The sequence below is a fragment of the Bos taurus genome, chromosome 3 (assembly GCF_002263795.3).
Source record: "Bos taurus isolate L1 Dominette 01449 registration number 42190680 breed Hereford chromosome 3, ARS-UCD2.0, whole genome shotgun sequence".
Taxonomy (NCBI): Eukaryota; Metazoa; Chordata; class Mammalia; order Artiodactyla; family Bovidae; genus Bos; species Bos taurus.
This window is the reverse complement of record NC_037330.1, coordinates 120,586,001-120,603,937: the sequence shown is the minus strand read 5'-3', so window position 1 is coordinate 120,603,937 and position 17,937 is coordinate 120,586,001. Positions and strand designations below refer to the sequence as shown.

At 55.2% G+C, this 17,937-nt stretch overlaps 1 protein-coding gene and 1 long non-coding RNA gene across 5 annotated transcripts in view; one reads left to right on the top strand and one right to left on the bottom strand.

Moving 5' to 3' along the window:
* The window catches only part of FARP2 (FERM, ARH/RhoGEF and pleckstrin domain protein 2), a 99,985-nt gene that overhangs the window by 8,498 nt on the left and 73,550 nt on the right, over nucleotides 1-17,937 (bottom strand). For all 4 annotated transcript variants that reach the window (XM_024990358.2, XM_024990360.2, XM_024990361.2 and 1 more), the window contains 6 exons: nucleotides 11,245-11,408; nucleotides 8,830-8,919; nucleotides 8,130-8,263; nucleotides 3,335-3,416; nucleotides 2,005-2,254; nucleotides 1,102-1,232 (listed from right to left, as the gene is read on the bottom strand). In XM_024990358.2, coding sequence (XP_024846126.1) covers nucleotides 1,102-1,232; nucleotides 2,005-2,254; nucleotides 3,335-3,416; nucleotides 8,130-8,263; nucleotides 8,830-8,919; nucleotides 11,245-11,408 — 851 coding nt within the window. The remainder of the gene's footprint in view (nucleotides 1-1,101; nucleotides 1,233-2,004; nucleotides 2,255-3,334; nucleotides 3,417-8,129; nucleotides 8,264-8,829; nucleotides 8,920-11,244; nucleotides 11,409-17,937) is intronic.
* LOC132344979 (uncharacterized) lies at nucleotides 2,254-9,080 on the top strand. The gene is made up of 2 exons (XR_009494080.1): nucleotides 2,254-2,385; nucleotides 3,362-9,080. It is a non-coding gene; the product is annotated as an uncharacterized lncRNA (long non-coding RNA).

Genomic DNA, 17,937 nt, shown 5'->3' with positions numbered 1-17,937 from the left:
AGTGAACTCAAAATGGGTCACGTCTACATGCAAGAGCTAGAACATAGGCAACTGTTAGGAAAAACAGGTAAATCTTCATACCTTGGATTAGGCAATAGTTTCTTAGCTATGACACCTAAAGCACAAGCAACCAAAGAAAAAACAGAGAAATTAGATATCAGCTAAATAAAAAACTTCCATGTTGTAAGTGATGCCATCAAGAAAGTGAAAAGATAACCCACAAAATGGGAGAACATATTTGGCAAGTCATATTCTGGTAAAGATCTGTCATTCAGAGATGAGAGGGAACCTCACAACAGTAAAGAGACAACCCAATTAAACGGTGGGCGAAGGACCTGGACAGGCACTTCTCCGAAGGAGGCACAGAAATGGCGAGTGAACACGAGGAAAGATGCTTGTGTTAGCCATCAGGGGAATGCAGATCGAACCACGGGGAGATGCCACTGCGTACCGTCAGAACCATACGGCTAACTCAGAAAGACAAGATACGGAGGAATCAGAACCTTCACGTGCTCCTGGTGGGGGTGTAAAATGCTGCAGCCTCTGGGGACAACTTCGGCAATTTCTCAAAATGTTAAACACAGAGTGTTCATGACCACGTGACTTGGCAGTTACACTCCTAGGTATATACATGTGTGCCCAGGAGAACTGAAAACACACGTTCACACAGGACTTGCACACGGTGTTCACAGAACCACAACGGCCGAAAAGTGGAAACAACCGAGGTGTCCATTAGCAGATGACAGAGAAACAAGCCGCGCCACCTCCAGAGACGGAGCACTGCTCCTCAGCCACAAGAAGAATGAGGCCACCACCCCCAACACGAATGAGCCTGAAGACACTGTGCTGAGAGAGAAGTGAGACGAAAGGCCACACACTGTGAGGCTCCTGAGGGGGGAGATCCAGAGACAGGAAGCCGGTTAGCTGCCGGACCAGGGATGGGGTTTCTTTCGGGGAATGAAAATGTCCTGGAATTTGTGGCGATGTGGCACAACCTCATGAATACACAAAAAACTAGGGAATCATACACTCTGAATTATGTCTCAGTCAAAAACAGTGAAGTAACCAGCTCAAAAAACGTTCTTAAACGAAGCCACTCACCCTGCCGGGAGCAACGAGACTCTCTATGCCCACCAAGTCCCGCTGCAGCTCCGTCAGCTTCTGCAGGTTCTCCAGCTGGACCAGGCTGTGCTGGAGCATGGAGGTCACTTCCGTGATGGCCTGGAGGGCATCTGCGTGGAGAGGTCCCTCAGTACAAGCAGGGGCAAGTGGGCTGGGGTGGCGGGGACAAAACCCTCCCCCGACCAGCTTGTGACATTTTAAAGGTGGTTTTAATTCCAGGAACACTGCGCTCAAACTCCTCACAGGACTGCCAGGGAGAGCAAGTGTGGGTCCTGAAACCTGGACTCATGCAGCCCAAACTGCTCCGGGCCAACACCCAGGCTCGGTGAAGAGACAGGACAGTCTTTGGAAATAGCTCTTTAATGCTGTGGGTCCTCATCTGACATGGGCTCTTCTTTCACGGTTCCCTTAAGATGCTTAGAGCCATAGGAAAACTGTGTCCTCTCCTTTTTAGCAAAAACACAACACTTGCTCTCAGGAAGGAGAGGAAGGGCACTGTCCGCACCCTAGGGTCCGTTTTGTGCCTTGTACATCAGAAAGCATCTGTTCTGTCCTCAGGACGTGGGAGACCCGAGGAAGGACGGGCTGCCGAGCTCTCTCCAGCATGTCTGGTGACAGTGGTGACTTGACCTGAGAGGCAGGGATTTCCTGCTCTAAGTTTACCCTGCAACTGCGAGTCCTATTTGGAGGTCACAAGCATCAGGGTTTATTCTTTGGTCCTTTTAACAAGTGAGAAACGGCAGAGTCAACGGAGTCAGATGCTTCGGTCAGGAGCATGTTCCCCGAGCTTGTGGTTTAAAAGCAGCCGCCCTGCCCTCCCCTGCCCCGGCAGGCTCGAGGAGGGCCCCGCCGGCGAGGGCCGGGGCGTCAGGCGGCACTCACCGCGGAGGTCGGCGTGGTCCTGGCCGTGCGGGTCGGGGTGCCCGGGCACCGGGGCGCACAGGCGGCGCAGCAGCAGGCGGTAGTGGCGCAGGCGCTGCAGCGGCTTCAGCAGGAAGGCGTTGAGCGGCAGGTAGCAGACCTTCTGCAGCTCGAAGTCGCGGCGCAGCGCCTCCAGCCTCCGCAGGCGCCGGCTGGCCGCCTCCAGCTCCGTCAGGACCTCGTGCAGCCGCTGGAAGTGGCCGGTGAGCGCCTGCGGGCGGGATGGGCTGAGCGGCAGCGCGCGCCCCGGCTCCACCCGGTCAGCCCCTCGGAGCCACGTCCCCGTGGGGGTTGCCCCTGAACCGGCGTCTCAGCGGACCGCACAGGCGGCCGCCGGGCCAGGTAAGCGCCACCAAACGGTGCGCGCGCGTGTGGGCCTAAGCTCACGCCGCCTCCGGACGCGCTCACAGCCCGCCCTGAGAACCGAACCGAAACCCGGGAGGCGCGTCCCGGGGAGACGCGCTCACCTTAAGCCTAAAAGGGGCGCCTGGGCCACTGCGGGGCGGGGCCTCAGGGGGCGGGGCGGAACCCGGCGAGCCCGGAGGAGCCTCTGGGCCGGGCGGAGCCTCAGGGCGGGGCGGAGCCTCGGGGCGGGGCGGAGCCTCGGGGGCGGGGCGGGGCCTCAGGGGGCGGGGCGGAACCCGGCGAGCCCGGAGGAGCCTCTGGGCCGGGCGGAGCCTCAGGGCGGGGCGGAGCCTCAGGGGCGGGGCAGGAAGCCTGGAGGAGGGGCACTTAGCGAGTCCCGCGAGAACCAGACTCCCAGCGCCCGGAGCGCGGGCGGCGCGGCCGGAGGTAAAGCTGGTGCCTCGGGCTCCCTGCATAGGGGCGCGAGCGCAGCAGAAGCAGCTGCACCGGCCCCACGGCTCTGAGGGGCGCGGCTGAGGAACCCTGGCCGGGCAGGAGGCAGCCCTGTGGGGCGCTGTTGATCCTGAGGGGCCTGTGTCCTGAAGAGAATGCCTTTGGGGTGGAGGAGGCAGCTCCGAGAGGACCTGGCCTGAAGGGAGCTCTGTTCTGTGGGGGCACTGACCTGAGGAAAGCCCATTCTGGTGGAAATAGCGCTCCTCCGGAGAGGAACACGGCTCAGAGGGCTCGTGTCCTGACCGAGAGGAACGCGGCTCAGAAGGGCTCCTGTCCTGACCGAGAGGAACGCAGCTCAGAAGGGCTCCTGTCCTGACCTGAGGGGAAGTCTGTCCTGCCTTTTGTCGTTCTAAGGAGAACACTGTCCTGAGGAGGAAGCTGGTGTCCTCGCCACCAGCTGCTAGGCCCAGAGCTTCTCACAAGCCCATGCTACCTTTAACTGAAGCATGTTCCTGAGCAGGATGTCCCCGATGCGCTGGTGACTGCCTGTGGCCTGGGTGCTAGAAGATTCCTCCCTGGAGCAGAGGGACAAATGAGGTCAAAACCTTGGACCGCTTGTGAGAAATGCTCCTCTCGCTGCTAGTGTGATGGTGAGTCCCCGGCTCGGAACAGCACCCAGAGGCTATGAGGGGGAGGCCATGCTTAACAGAGACTGTTGTCATATCTCGATCATATTTGAAATGGTAGTGACCAGGCAAAAAAGGATCATCTCCTGAGACTGGAGATCTCTTCAAGAAAATGAGAAATACCAAGGGAACATTTCATGCAAAGATGGGCACAATAAAGGACAGAAATGGTATGGACCTAACAGAAGCAGAAGCTATTAAGAAGAGGTGGCAAGAATACACAGAACTATGCAAAAAAGGTCTTCATGACCCAGATAACCACAATGGTGTGATTACTCACTTAGACCCAGACATCCTAGAGTGTGAAGTGAAGTGAGCCTTAGGAAGCGTCACTACAAACAAAGCTAGTGTAGGTGATGGAATTCCAGCTGAGCTATTTCAAGTCCTAAAAAATGATGCTGTGAAAGCATTGCACTCAACATGCCAGCAAATTTGGAAAACTCAGCAGTGGCCACAGGACAGGAAAAGCTCAGTTTTCATTCCAATCCCTAAGAAGGGGAATGCCAAAAAATGTTCAAACTACTACACAATTGTGCTCATTTTACATCCTAGCAAAGTAATGCTCAAAATCCTTCAAGCTAGGCTTCAATAGTACATGAACTGAGAACTTCCAGATACACAAGCTAGATTTAGAAAAGGCAGAGGAACCAGAGATCAAATTGCCAACATCCATTGAATCATAGGGCTTCCCAAGTTGTGCAGTGGTAAAGAATCTGCCTGCCAATGCAGGAGACACAGAGCTGTGGGTCAGGAAGATCCCCTGGAGAAGGAAATGGTAACCCACTCCAGTATTCTTGTCTGGAAAATTCCATGGCCAGAGGAGCCTGGCGGCCTACAGTCCACAGGGTCGCAAAGAGTCAGACATGACTGAGTATGCACCAAAGCATATAGTATACTATAAAATGTATAGTTGGATCATAGAAAAAGCAAGACAATTCCAGAAAAACAACTGCTTCACTGACTGTGCTAAAGCCTTTGACTGTGTGGATCACAACAACTGTGGAAAATTCTTAAAGAGATGTGAATACCAGAGACCTTACCTGCTTCCTGTATGCAGGTCAAGAAGCAGCATTTAGAACTGGACTTAAAACTATAGACTGGTTCAGAATTGGGAAAGGAGTATGTCAAGGCTGTGTTGTATATTGTCACCCTGCTTATTTAACTTCTATGTAGAGTACATTATGTGAAATGCTGGGCTAGATGAAACACAAGCTTCAATCAAGATTGCTAGGAGACATATCAATAACCTCAGATATGCAGGTGACACCACCCTAATAGCAGAAAGTGAAGAGGAACTAAAGAGCCTCTTAATGAGGGTAAAAGAGGGGAGTGAAAAAGCTTGCTTAAAACTCAACATTAAAAAACTAAGATCATGGCTTCTGGTCCCATCACTTCATGGCAAAGAGATGGAGGAAAAATGGAAACACTGACAGACTATTTTCTTGGGCTCCAAAATCACTGTGGATGGTGGACTGCCACCATGAAATTAAAAGACGCTTTCTCCTTGAAAAAAAGCTATAATAAACCTAGACAGCATATTAAAAAGCTGAGACATCACGTTGTCAACAAGGTCTGTATCAGTTTAGTCGCTGGGTCGTGTCTGATTCTGCAACCCCATGGACTGTAGCATGCCAGGCCTCCCTGTCCATTACCAACTCCCAGAGCTTGCTCAAACATGTCTGTCGAGTTGGTGATGCCATCCAGCAACTCATCCTCTGTCTTCCCCTTTTCCTCCCAGCTTCAATCATTCTCAGCATCAGGGTCTTTTCCAATGAGTCAGTTCTTTGCATCAGGTGGCCAAAGTATTGGAGCTTCAGCTTCAGCATCAGTCCCTCCAATGAACATTCAGGACTGATTTCCTTTAGGACGAACTGGTTGGATCTCCTTGCAGTCCAAGGGACTCTCAAGAGTCTTCAACTCCACAGTTCAAAAGCATCAGTTCTTTGGTGCTCAACTTTCTTTATGGTCCAACTCTCACATCCATACATGACTACTGGAAAAATCATAGCTTTGACTAGATAAAACTTTGCCAGCAAAGTAATGTCTCTGCTTTTTAATATGCTGTCTAGGTTGGTCATAGCTTTTTTTCCAAGGAGCAAGCATCTTTTAATTTCATGGCTTCAGTCACCATCTGTAGTGATTTTGGAACCTAAGAAAATAAAAATTTCTATTGTTTCCCCATCTGTTTGCCATGAAGTGATGAGACCGGATGCCATGATCTTCATTTTTTGAATGTTGAGTTTTAAGCCAGGTTTTTCACTCTCCTCTTTTACTTTGAAGAGGCTCTTTAGTTCCTTTTCATTTTCTGCCACTCGGGTGGTGTTACCTGCATATCTGAGGTTATTGATATTTCTCCCAGCAATCTTGATTGAAGCTTGTGCTTCATCCAGCCCAGCATTTCACATGATGTACTCTGGATAAAAGTTAAATAAGCAGGGTGACAATATACAACACAGCCTTGAGTACTCCTTTCCCAATTTGGAGCTAGTCCATTGATGCATGTCCAGGTTCTAGCTGTTGCTTCCTGACGTGCATACAGATTTCTCAGGAGGCAGGTAAGGCGGTCTGGTATTCACATCTCTTTAAGAATTTTCCACAGTTTGTTGTGATCCACACAGCTAAAGACTTTAGCATAGTCAATGAAGCAGAAGTAGATGTTTCCCTGGAATTCTCTTGCTTTTCCTGTGATCCAATCAATGTTGGCAATTTGATCTCTGGTGCCTCTGCTTTTTCTAAATCCACCATGTACATCTGGAAGTTCTCCGTTCACATATTGTTGAAGCCTGGCTTGGAGAATTTTGAACATTACTTTTTTAGCATGTGAGATGAGTGCAATTGTGCGGTAGTTTGAACATTCTTTGGCGTGCCTTTCTTTAGGATTGGAATGAAAACTGACCTCTTCCAGTCCTGTGGCCACTGCTGAGTTTTCCAAATTTGCTGGCATGTTGAGTGCAACACTTTAACAGCATCATCTTTTAGGATTTGAAATAGCTCAGGTGGAATTCCATCACCTCCATTAGCTTTGTTTGTAGTGATGCTTCAAGGCCCCTTTGATTTTACACTATAGGATGTCTGGCTCTAGGTGAGTGATCACACCATCGTGGTTATCTGGGTCATGAAGATCTGTTTTGTATAGTTCTTCTGTGTATTCTTGCTACCTCTTCTTAATATCTTCTGCTTCTGTTAGGTCCATACCATATCTGTCCTTTATTGTGCCCATCTTTGCATGAAATGTTCCCTTGGTATCTCTAAGTTTTTGAGATCTCTAGTCTTTCCCATTCAACTGTTTTCCTCTATTTCTTTGCATTGATCACTGAGGAAGGCTTTCTCATCTCTCCTTGCTATTCTTTGGAACTCTGCATTCAGATGGATATATCTTTCCTTTTCTCCTTTGCCTTTTACTTCTCTTCTTTTCTCAGCTATTTATAAGGCCTCCTCAGACAGCCATCTTGCCTTTTTGCATTTCTTTTTCTTGGGGATGGTCTTGATCACTGCCTCCTGTACAATGTCATGAACCTCTGTCCATAGTTCTTCAGGCACTCTATCAGATCTAATCCCTTGAATCTATTTGTCACTTCCATTGTATAATCGTAAGGGATTTAATTTAGGTCATATCTGAATGGTCAAGTGGTTTTCCCTCCTTTCCTCAATTTAAGTCTGAATTTTGCAATAAGGAGTTCATGATCTGAGCCACAGTCAGCTCCCGGTCTTGTTTTTGCTGACCATATAGAGCTTCTTCATCTTTGGCTGCAAAGAATGTAATCAATGTGATTTTGGTGTTGGCCGTGTGGTGATGTCCATGTGTAGCATCGTCTCTTGTTGGAAGACAGTGTTTGCTATGATCAGTGCGTTCTCTGTGCAAAACTCCGTTAGTCTTTGCCCTGCTGCATTTTGTACTCCAAGGCCAAACTTACCTGTTACTCCAGGTATCTCTTGACTTCCTACTTTTGCATTCCAGTCCCTTATGATGAAAAGGGTATCATTTTGGTCTGTATAGTCGAAGCTATGGTTTTTCCAGTAGTCATGTATGGGTGTGAGAGTTGGACCATAAAGAAGGCTGAGCACTGAAGAATTGATGATTTCAAACTATGGTGCTGGAGAAGTCTCTTGAAGTCCTTTGGACAGCAAGAAGATCAAACCATTCAATTCTGAAGGAAATCAACCCTGAATATTCACTGGAAAGACTGATGCTGAAGCTGAAGCTCCAATACTTTGACCTCCTGATGTGAATAGCTGACTCACTGGAAGAGATCCTGATGCTGGGAAAGATTAAGGTCATGAGGAGAAGGGGGTGACATATGATGAGATGATTGATAACATCACCGACTCGATGGACTGTGAGTTTGAGCAAACTCTGGGTGACGGTGAAGGACAGTATGCTGCAGTCCATGGGTTGTAAAGAGTTGGACACGACTGAGTGACTGAATAACAAAATTCTCTCTTCTGAAACGGGATAAATGAAGGCAACTTATGTATTTACTAACATCTGTTTCAATGAAATAATGACTCCTGTGAAATACTTCCCGGAGCTGGAAAGCTCCTGAGAGCAGTGATGATGGGAGGTGCCAGGGGAAGGGGGGGCGGGGGTGTGCAGGGCATTACCAGAGTGCCAGCCTCTGCTCCACCTCACGAAGGAAGCCTCTGTGGAACTCGTAGATGGGGTCAATGTTGGAGAAGAGCAAGGTCATCAGGTCTGCAGGCATGGCGTCCGCCTTGACCACCGCGCTCCGGAACCACTGCCGGAAGAGCTCAGGGTGACCCAGGAACCTCACACCTTAGGACATGCGGCACTGACTGCAGAGCCCCCATGAGGACAGCTCAAATCAGTGCTATAGCCAACCTCTCGGCTGATCACCCCAGTTTTCACAATATAAGAAAATGGTTCTGGATGAAAAGCTTCCAAGGAATATGTTGCCAGGTTTACAAAGATTGGACCCAGTACTGACCTGACTAGAGATGTTTTAAGGCAAATATATTTAACAGAACATATATGGCTCAGCTGGTAAAGAATCCACTTGCAATGCGGAGACCTGGGTTCGATCCCTCGGTTGGGAAGATCCCTTGGAGAAGGGAACAGGCCAGTATCCTGGCCTGGAGAATTCCATGGACTGAATAGTCCATGGGGCCGCAAAGAGTTGGATATGACTGAGCGACTTTCACACTTTGCACACTTCACACACATAGACATGCATACACAAATTTCATGACGGCCAAGAGCAGTTTATCAGGAGGGATTCTGTCTCTGACCTAGATTTAAGAAGTAGTCAGAAAATCAAAGTAACAAAGGATTTAGGTTTCATACCACGGTAATAACTTCTAAATCCTTCAGGTATGTTCGTTCCGTAGCGAGAATCTCCTTTGCTATGAAATATGCCTCGTCCGTGGGCACGCACTGCAAAAGGCGCAGAGAGTGTGAGTGAGCATCTGCGGCCATGTCACCGACGGTCCTAACACACCATCTCTTCTGCTGACATTAACACTGTTGTGTGATCTTCACATGTAATTCCCGAGTCACTTCTGAGTAAAAATATAAGCCCAGTTTTATCTCCCTCAGATGTTTTTCTCATATTATGTTATTCTTTTTGAGAAAATAATTGCTGCTTAAACAGTGGCATACCCTGAAACTAATTATTCATTTTGTGATGAGATTATTGTTCCGATATCACTGCCAGGACTGCAGCTGATTAACACACAAATATAGGCAAACCTCAGAGAAACTGTGGGTTGGGTTCCAGACCGCCACAACGCGGCAAACGTTACAGCAAAGTGGATCAAATAAATGTGCGGGGACAAGTCCACGGCGATGAACCGTCCCGAGTGGGGAGGGCAGGGCTGCACCCCAGAGCGGCCCAGGCCTCGTGCCCGCCTGGGCCGGGGGCTGTCTCGACCCTGCAGGGCCCCAGGCCGCCCCGAGCAAGCCAAGGTCTGCGTGGCGGCCCCCCTCCACGCTTCCCCCCTGGCGCTCGCCCAGCCCACTCCGTCTCTGCATGCTCACCCTCTGCTCCTCCACCAGGCGGAGGACTTGGGGCTGTCCCTCCTGTGGCAAGCGTGGCCACAGGCACCTGGGGTGTGCCGAGTGCAGAGGCTCCTGCCCTTGAGTGCACAGCCTCCCGGAGGAAACAGGTAGGAAGCAACTCTAGCTACTGAGGAAGTGGCCCGTCCGGGCAGCAGAGTGCACAGGACGGGGAGCAGGTGGGGTGCAGGGTGGGCGGTCCGGGCCAGCTCAGAGGTCAAGGGTGGGGGCAGGTACGAGGTGAGAGCAGTGGTCGTCAGCAGGAAGGCAGGGTCTTTGGGGCCTATCTGAGCACATGATGGTGTGCTGGCCCCAAGGTGAGTCTGGGGGCTGGGGCTGCTCGGGAGGTGAGCCAGGGTGAGGGGGGGCCCACGCATTCTGAAGGTCCGGGCCCAGGCAGGTGGAGGAGGTGAAAGAGTGCGGGAAGGGTGAGAGTCCAAGGCTGCAGGCGATCAGCTTGGGGATGAAGTGTGGTGGGGTCTGAGGCGTGCTGGGAAAGGGAGGCTGGGGGCCGGGGCTTCTCCCTGGGGCCTGAGACCAGCTCCACTGTGGGCAGCGAGTCAGGACAAGAAAGCCTGCAGGGAACTGCCCTGTCTAGGAGGGAGCATTGCTGGGAGGTGGAGGTGCCCAGAAACAACCACGGCAGCATCCCTGCCGAGATCACAGCCGCACGGCAGGTGTCACCAGTTAGTGACAGGGGCTGCCAGCAGCAGGGTGTCAGCAGTGGCTCATGGACACCAGCCTGGGTAGCCAGGGCCAGCCCCGGATTTCCAGATCAAAGACCAGCTTCTAGGAAACTCAGCGGGGAGAAAGCAAAACATCGGCTCCTCTGCCAGCCATACGCCAAGGTCAGGGCCCAGGTCAGGGCAGAGGGAGGAGCCGAGCTTTGTTCCCACAGAGCCCGAGGGGAGCCCACCAACAGGCAGAGGAGCACCCGTTAGAAAGGGTGCGCCAGCTCCGTTTCAGGCCGTCCCAGCACTGTGGCGCCTCACCAGTTTCCGCAGTTAGTGGGAGACGCTGGTAGGGAAGGGGTTTCAGGCAGCAAGCTGGCACTGGGCTCCGGAGGAGGACTGGGCAGCTCCCCACCCCCACCCCAACCCGCGAGCTGGGCAGCCAGACGCTGATGCCAGAGCCCAAGGCCGGGCCGGTGGACACCAAGGCTCCCAGACCCTGCGTTGCACCGCGGGGCTAGGAACACGGAGGCGGCCCCAGCCCTGCCAAGGGGTCATCAGGGAAACTGGGGCTCCCTGCCTAAAGCTGGGGGCCCCGAGGCCAGGGTGCCCCTGCTTCAGGCCACGGCCTCGCTTGCGAGTGGCATCTCACCTCGGTCCCTGGCTCTGCCTGCCAACCTCGTGCCTGCCCGACACTTAACCTGCAGGCGGGGAGCTCACCTTCCGCCACAGGCCCAGCCCCGGAACGCCCCTCCAGGACCACCTCAGCCACCAGCCCCTGCTCCCCTGACCCCCGGGCCTCCTTCTAGCCCCTCCACTGTTAAACTGAAGCCAGTGGTTCGGGGAGCAGCAGGCTGAGGTCTCCGGGATCCAGCCCCACACTCAGAACCGACGGATGCCAGGAACCATGAGAGCAGCGGGGAGGCCCATCATGGTGCCGAAGCCCCCGGAGGCGAGGGGAGGGTCTCAAGACTGGGGCACCCCCCCTCGCCCCCCTCCACTTCCCAGCAGCAAGGCCCCCGGGGGCGCCCACCTTGCGTTTCGGCTCCTCCCGGTCGTCCATCCCGGCTCCAGCAGCGTCACTGAGGACGGGGCCCAGGAGGGGGTTGGGGCCCTGCACAGCTGGGCCCTGGGGGCTCAGGCCCGGTGGGCTCCTCTGGGTGGAAGGAGAAGGCTGAGGACTCTCCACGGAAAGGCCTGGAAGTGAACGGGTGATGGGGGGCGATGAGGAAGGGTGGACCTGAGGGGCAGCACCGCCACCAGGCCCTTCTGGGGACTGCGGCGGCAGGCACGGCTCAGTGTGACCCCGCTTCCCCAGGGAGCCTCCAGGGCAGCCTGGCCTGGGGCTCGGGGTCCCGGGAGATCGGCCGCCACAGAGCAGGGAGGGGACTGCAGGTGGGCGAGGAGGACAGGTGTGCTGAGGCCGATTCACTGACCCTACACCAGAAAGCTGGGTCACTCGGAGTTACCCGCACAGTTTCTACATCCCTGAATTGTTCATTAATAAGGCCTTTAATCTGGCGTTCTAGAATTATATCACAAAAGCAGTTTCTTTCCCTTCTTCAAGTACTGTTTGCTCTTGATTACACTGAGGCCAAGTTTTCACCTCGTTCTATTTCATCCAACATTTTGTAATACAAAATTATCTTACCTATTTAAAAAAATCCTCAAAGGTTTATTTATAATGTTTTTCTATGAGAAATTAGTAACTATTAAATGCCAAATTTGACAATTACCTTAAAGCAGAATTTCAGAAAAGATATTTGACTGGAGATTAAGAGCAACTTAAGATATCCTAACAAGTGCAGTGTGCAGGAGGTGGGTGTAGAGAGCTCCCACACCGCAGCCCCACAGCCCCACAGCCCTGCAGCCCCGCAGCCCGGCCCTCCTCCCAGCGGCCCGGTTTCACATTGACAAGCTCAGAGCCCTGGGGAGCCGGAGCCGGGACCTCACCCAGGGCTTCCCGGGACAGGCTCCCCAGGCCGGATGGTAGAGCTGACCTCTGGGCTGCTCACACCACATCGATTCAGACACGGACAAATGTTCACTGACATCGGAAAACCTACCGGACAACGTAGAACAGAAACAGCTAGAACCGGTTTATTAAAATCTGCTTTCATTACACGTTTAAAATCGGCTAAGCCACCTTAAAATAATGTGACTTCCCCACGTCCCCTCCCGCCACGCCAAGCCCACGAGGTCATGTCTGCCCAAACACGGCTGCTTCGACTGGAGAAGAGGCTTGCTCCCCAGACGAGCTGTGAGGATCACACGCCAGAGTCCCTTCTGTCCCTCCTTAGTCTGGAGCAGCATGATGAGACACCGTGACCCACTGAAAATTCAGAAAAGAGCATGCAAGCGGAGGCTCGAGAAGGAGGGGGTGCATGAACGCTGACGGCTGATTCACGTCCTCATGCGGCAGAAACCAACAAGACGCCGTGAAGCAGCCGCTCTTCAATCAAAAGTAAAGAAAATGTGTGCAGTCTGCTCACAAGGTGTGTGCTGGTTCCCCAGGCCTGCGTTCCCGGACTGAGGGCCGGCGCTCACGCTCACTGGTCCTGAGAGCAGGTCCACGGGGCGACCCAGCACCCTCCCGCCCCACACAGCCTCCTCCACGAGGTCACCCCCAGGAAGCTCGTAGTGCAGTTTACCAGAAGGTCTCGCACAAAGGCTTTAAAAGCAGAAGGTGACAGGTGAGGAGCTGGTGGTGGCACTGACGCCTCCTACAGGCAGGCCAGGGTGGGCAGGGTGGGCTCGGCAGGGGCGCTGACGGGCGGGCAACGCTAGCTCGGGGCGGGCGGCTCGTTTGGAATCCACTGTTTGGCTTCTGGGGGTGGTTAGAGCCACCATCTGGTATTGTCACTGTGGGCACAGCTGCCCTTCTATCTGTGGGCTCCACATCTGAGGGTTCAATCGGCGAGGACTGAATTTATTCAGGGGAAAACGTTCCAGAAAGCCCCGGAAAGCAGCATGTGAATGTACACTGTTACACCTGTTCAGAGCACTGCCGGTGCAGCGGGGGCCGTGCCCACGGAGAGAGGCTTCCCTGTCCGGGTGCGCCGGGGGCGGGCGCCACGCCATTTCTCGGAAGGGACCTTCCTGCGGGGGGCATGCTCTCTCGGGCCCTGGAGCCAGCCGTGTGACTGCCGGGCGATGGCTGTGCTTGCCATTCTGCAAACACCGCCCACGCGTCCTCTAGTGACCAGACTAACGGGCACCGCAACCTGGTGTTGGGCATTTATTCTCACTCAATCTGTCGGCCACAGTGAGACGCTGCAGTCACACCCACATCTGTTTTGTCAACTCAGATGCCAGGAGATGGGGCGGATGCATCTGTGGGGTGCTGCCCTCAGGCACGTGGCAGGAAGCGTGTAACCACCCACACTCGAAGCTCTGGAGCGTGCAGGCCACCGTCCCTGTCGTGGAGTCTCCGTGTGGGGCCGTGGCTCTGCCAGCCACTTCCAGGAGGGCCTGGCATGTGTGAGTACTGCTCTGGACCCGTGTGATGACGTGACAGGCACTGACCGTAGAAAGCCCTGTCCACGCAGACGACCTGCATTAGTACACAGGCTAACAGGCAGGCGGGCGGCTCAAGCATTTTTAAGGCGCCAAACGTCGCGTTTTAGGTTCCACAGAGGATGTGTGGCCCTACCTGGTGTGGTAAAGAACCTCACACGCCTGTTAACACCGACCCATGTGCAAGGTCGTCTGCTGGCCGGGGCAGCGCAACTGGGTGGCAGGAGTCCTGCTCCAGGACCAACACTCACACATGGGGTGCGCTCCTGTCCCCTGCGGCCTCGGGGACCTCCAGGTCCTGCAGACGGGCCGCGTCTGCAAATGGCGTGTTGTGACAGCGTCCAAAAGCAAATGGCTGGAGCGGGCGGACAGCTGCTGTCCACCCAGAGGTCACGGCAGGCTCTGCTCTCCAAGCCGCAGGGCCAAGGCCTGAGTGTCTTCAGAAAAACCACTGAAAATGTAAAACTTTCATGTGAAACAGTCAGCAGGGAGCCGCTCTGGAAGAGTTTTCTCTGTGGGCTCTATTTCCAATTGTTCCTAAGAATCCTCTCGCAGTGTCGACGCCGTCTGGAGAAGCGCAGTCGTCTTCCCCCGCGGCCTTGTCCTGACCGCCTGACAGGGTGACAAAAGAGAGACCTCACGTTTAGACGGGAAGCTCGGCTACTTTCATTTCATACCTTTAAATGCTCTCCTTCAAAACCCAGTAATAAAATTATCTGGAAACCTTGTGCCTAATAGTGGAACAAGAGTCGGCTCCGGTTTGGAAAAGTCAAGGTCGAGTCTGAAGGTTAAGATGCTGCAGGGTCCAAGCCGCAGCAGAGCCTCGGTGGCTAGAAGGGCGACCACTCGTCCCGAAGGGCAGGGGAGCACCCGTCTCCCGACGGTCCAGGGAAACAGCCCTGGGGGCTGGCAGAAGCCAGGCCTGGCTCCACGTCTGGCCCAGGGTTTTCTGAGTCACTTTCATACAAAATGCGGCTCATGAAGTAAAAGCTGCTCTGAGGGGTCCAAGCGCCACTCCCCTTCCTCCTGCTCTGAGTCCATCCTTCTCCCGAGGCTGACACCGCAGTCCGCCCACGGCCCCGATACTCAGGGGTGACGTCTACGTGCACGGCGTGTCCAGGGGCGTCTCCCCGAGTTTCCTTCTAAGTAAATATGACTCTTTCCTTGTTGAGGGAAGCAAGCACCCCGACCTACAGCTCAGTCCCACTCTGGGCCGGCTGTCCGGCCAACGCCCGCTAGGTGTGGGGTCTTCTCTGTGGGACACTCCTGCCGGCCCAGGGAGCAGGCTCTAATAAATGACACCTTCTGTCTAAAGCTTGAGAAGCTGTGACTTAATGATCCTCTGGACCACTGGAGCACCGGACGCAAGGTCCCATACAGTAGGCGGTCTGCAGGGACGTCGTTGGGAGGAAGGTGCGGCCCGAGTGGACGCTCCTGGAGAGTGAGGCCACAGGGCTTTAACGCTCCTGACCGCTCACGCTGGGGACCGACCAGGCTAACCCCTGGGGGCGCTGGCACGGAGGCACCAGTCAGGGACAGGGCTGGAGTCACAGGAGGGACCCACACCCCCGTGACCCACTGTCCTCTCCTCTGAGGACCGTGACTGCCCGCCGCAGGCTCCCGGGGAGCGTGGGCCAACGGGGGCCGGTCCAGGGCTGCCAGGCGCCCCACCACCCCCACCACACTGGGTGCCAGGTGTCCCCAGACCCCGTAGAGGAGGCGCCCCTCCCCAAGGCCTGCGCTGCCGGGCACTCTCCTCAGCCGGCCCCCGGGAGCAGCTGCCCGGGATGCGGGGGCTGGAGAAGCGCAGAGAGCTCTTGGCGGCCAAGGGGGGCCCAGAATCTGAGCAGCTGCCTCACTTCGGCCCAAGGATTGTATTGGGTGGGGGTGCGTCTAGCTGACTGCGGGGAGGCAATAACGGCCTCATTTTCAGAAGACACCAAGAGCATGTGTTCCATGCCCAAGGACCACGTGGTTCCTCCCCACGGTGGGGGCTCGTGCGGGCCCAGAGGGGCAGACCTCAGGCTCCCTGCACCCCCCTTACGTGCTGACCACAGGGCCACAGCAGGCCCGAGCGGGGCTGCTCAGGAAGGCAAGACGCTCCCCGCTGGCCTCCTGTGGGGAATCGTCCCTCACGGCCACAGTGAGACAGTCCGAGGCCAGCGTGGGGCCGGCTGCCTGCAGTCACAGATGGACAGACATCGGTGGGACCAGAGGCCGCATGGGCTGTCTCAGGGGTGGGCTCGGCACACGAGACGACCTTCAGTGCATGTAAATCAAAAACCACAGGCGAGCAGAGAACAGGAAGCTAAAAGGCACTAAAAGCTGTAGCAAACGCTCCCTTATTTTATTGAGTAAACAAAAGATTTCTGAGTCAGTACATATCTGCAAATGCATAAATGGCAATTTCAGTGGGAAACATACTTTCAAGAACCACAAGCCAGGAAACGTCAACATGTCTTTAAAGAATAAGCAAGTTCAGATTCACAGGAAAATGCCAGCCCTTTCCTCCTCACTCCTGGGGACGTGGACGCGTTCATGCAAAAGGCAGCACCAGGGGATGAGGCCGGCAGGCACGAGCTCTGGCCTGGGGTGAGGCTGGCACGGCCTCGCGCGCCTCCACAGCCTTAAGAACAGATGTGAGAATGCCCACATCGGGCGCCGCTGGGGCTTGGCCGTGTCCCTCCCGTTCTAAGGTGGGTTTGGTGACTCTGTGAACCAGGTGGGCCCTGCAGATGCAGACCTGGTGTCCGCGTCACACACCTCTGGGTCACGGCCTGCATGCCCAGAGGACCAACTGCCGCCCACCGGGCGCTCAGTCACCCGCGCGGTCCTGCGCGGTGTTGGGAGACATGTCTGCGCTGGAAACCGCCACGACTTGGCCAAGATGACCGTGGGGACAGCGAAGGGCTTTCACAGCAGTCTGTCCGCACAGCTTTTACTGCTCACACCTCGATCATTACCAACCACAGCCTTAGAAACACGGGTTACCTGGGAGAAGAGCTGCGGGGATCCTCGTGACACGAGAAGGCACAGGGACGCACGGCACCCGCGTCTGCGCGGCCGGCCTGGCCAGCATGAGAACTGAGGGAAGGGAGCGTCCCCGGAAGCCGAGGCAGGGCCGCGCTCCCGGCAGGAGTGCGCAGGCAAAGCACCGACACGGCAGCAGAGGCTGCCGGACGGTGCCCACACCTGCAGAGACGCCTGGGCAGCTCCTCACAGCACCGCCAACAGGCCCCTGCCCACGGCGCAGACTCGACTTTCAGAAGAAAGCTGGCCTGTAAACACAGCTGTTCCACCAGGTGCAGCCGGAAAGGAGCACAGATCTCAGCCACGTCCTCAGGGTCGGGGACGTGGCCACCTCACCTGTCCACACACACGCCCGGCCAGGCCTCAGGACCGCGTCGGGGGTGGGCTCGGTCAGAACTGGAGCAGCTGTGTCCAGCACGCGCCTGGCCCGAGGGAGGAGTTGGCGTTTGTACAAAAGGTGGAGCCCCCACGGCTCAGCGAGGCCCTGGGCGCCGGGTCTCCACAGGGAGCAGGTGCCCGTCAGCCTTGCCTGCTGCGCCTGGTTCTGCCTTCCCTGAAGAGATCACAGAGCGCCCCCAAGACAGGCGGAGAGGACACGGCCCCGTCTCCATCACAGGCTAACCCACCGCCTCCCCCAGGCAGAGCGGCCCCGGGGTCAGAGTCACGAAGGTGACTCCCCGGGCACCAGGCACCCTGGGTCCTAAGGCTGCGGCAACCCTGCCCCAGGACCTGGGTCTCGGGGGGCTCCCTCAGTGTCTTGAACAGTCAGATCAGACGAAACCACGACCTAATTAGTCCTGGGCAGCGTCTCAACTTACAAAGCAGCGACAGGCATAAGGCACGTGTCCACTAAAGGCCAACGCGAACCCGAACCAGCACCACCCGAAACGCATGGTTGGGCCGCATGAGAGCAAAGGCTGCGAAGACGGGCTGGTCCCCAGGGCTGGCTGCGGACACGCGTCCGTCCCACCTCTGCTGCACAGCCTTCAGCACCGTAACAAGCGCATCTTATAATTTCTTGGCGTTTAAAACAGAACAGAGAACCGGGGGGATGAAGAATACCCAGCCGTGACCACAAAATCACTTCCTATGCCAAAGCCGACCACCTGAGCCTTCGCCCCCGGAGCGGGCAGGGGTCTCCCCGGAAAGGAGTCCGGGAGCGCTCAGGGCAGGTTCTCAT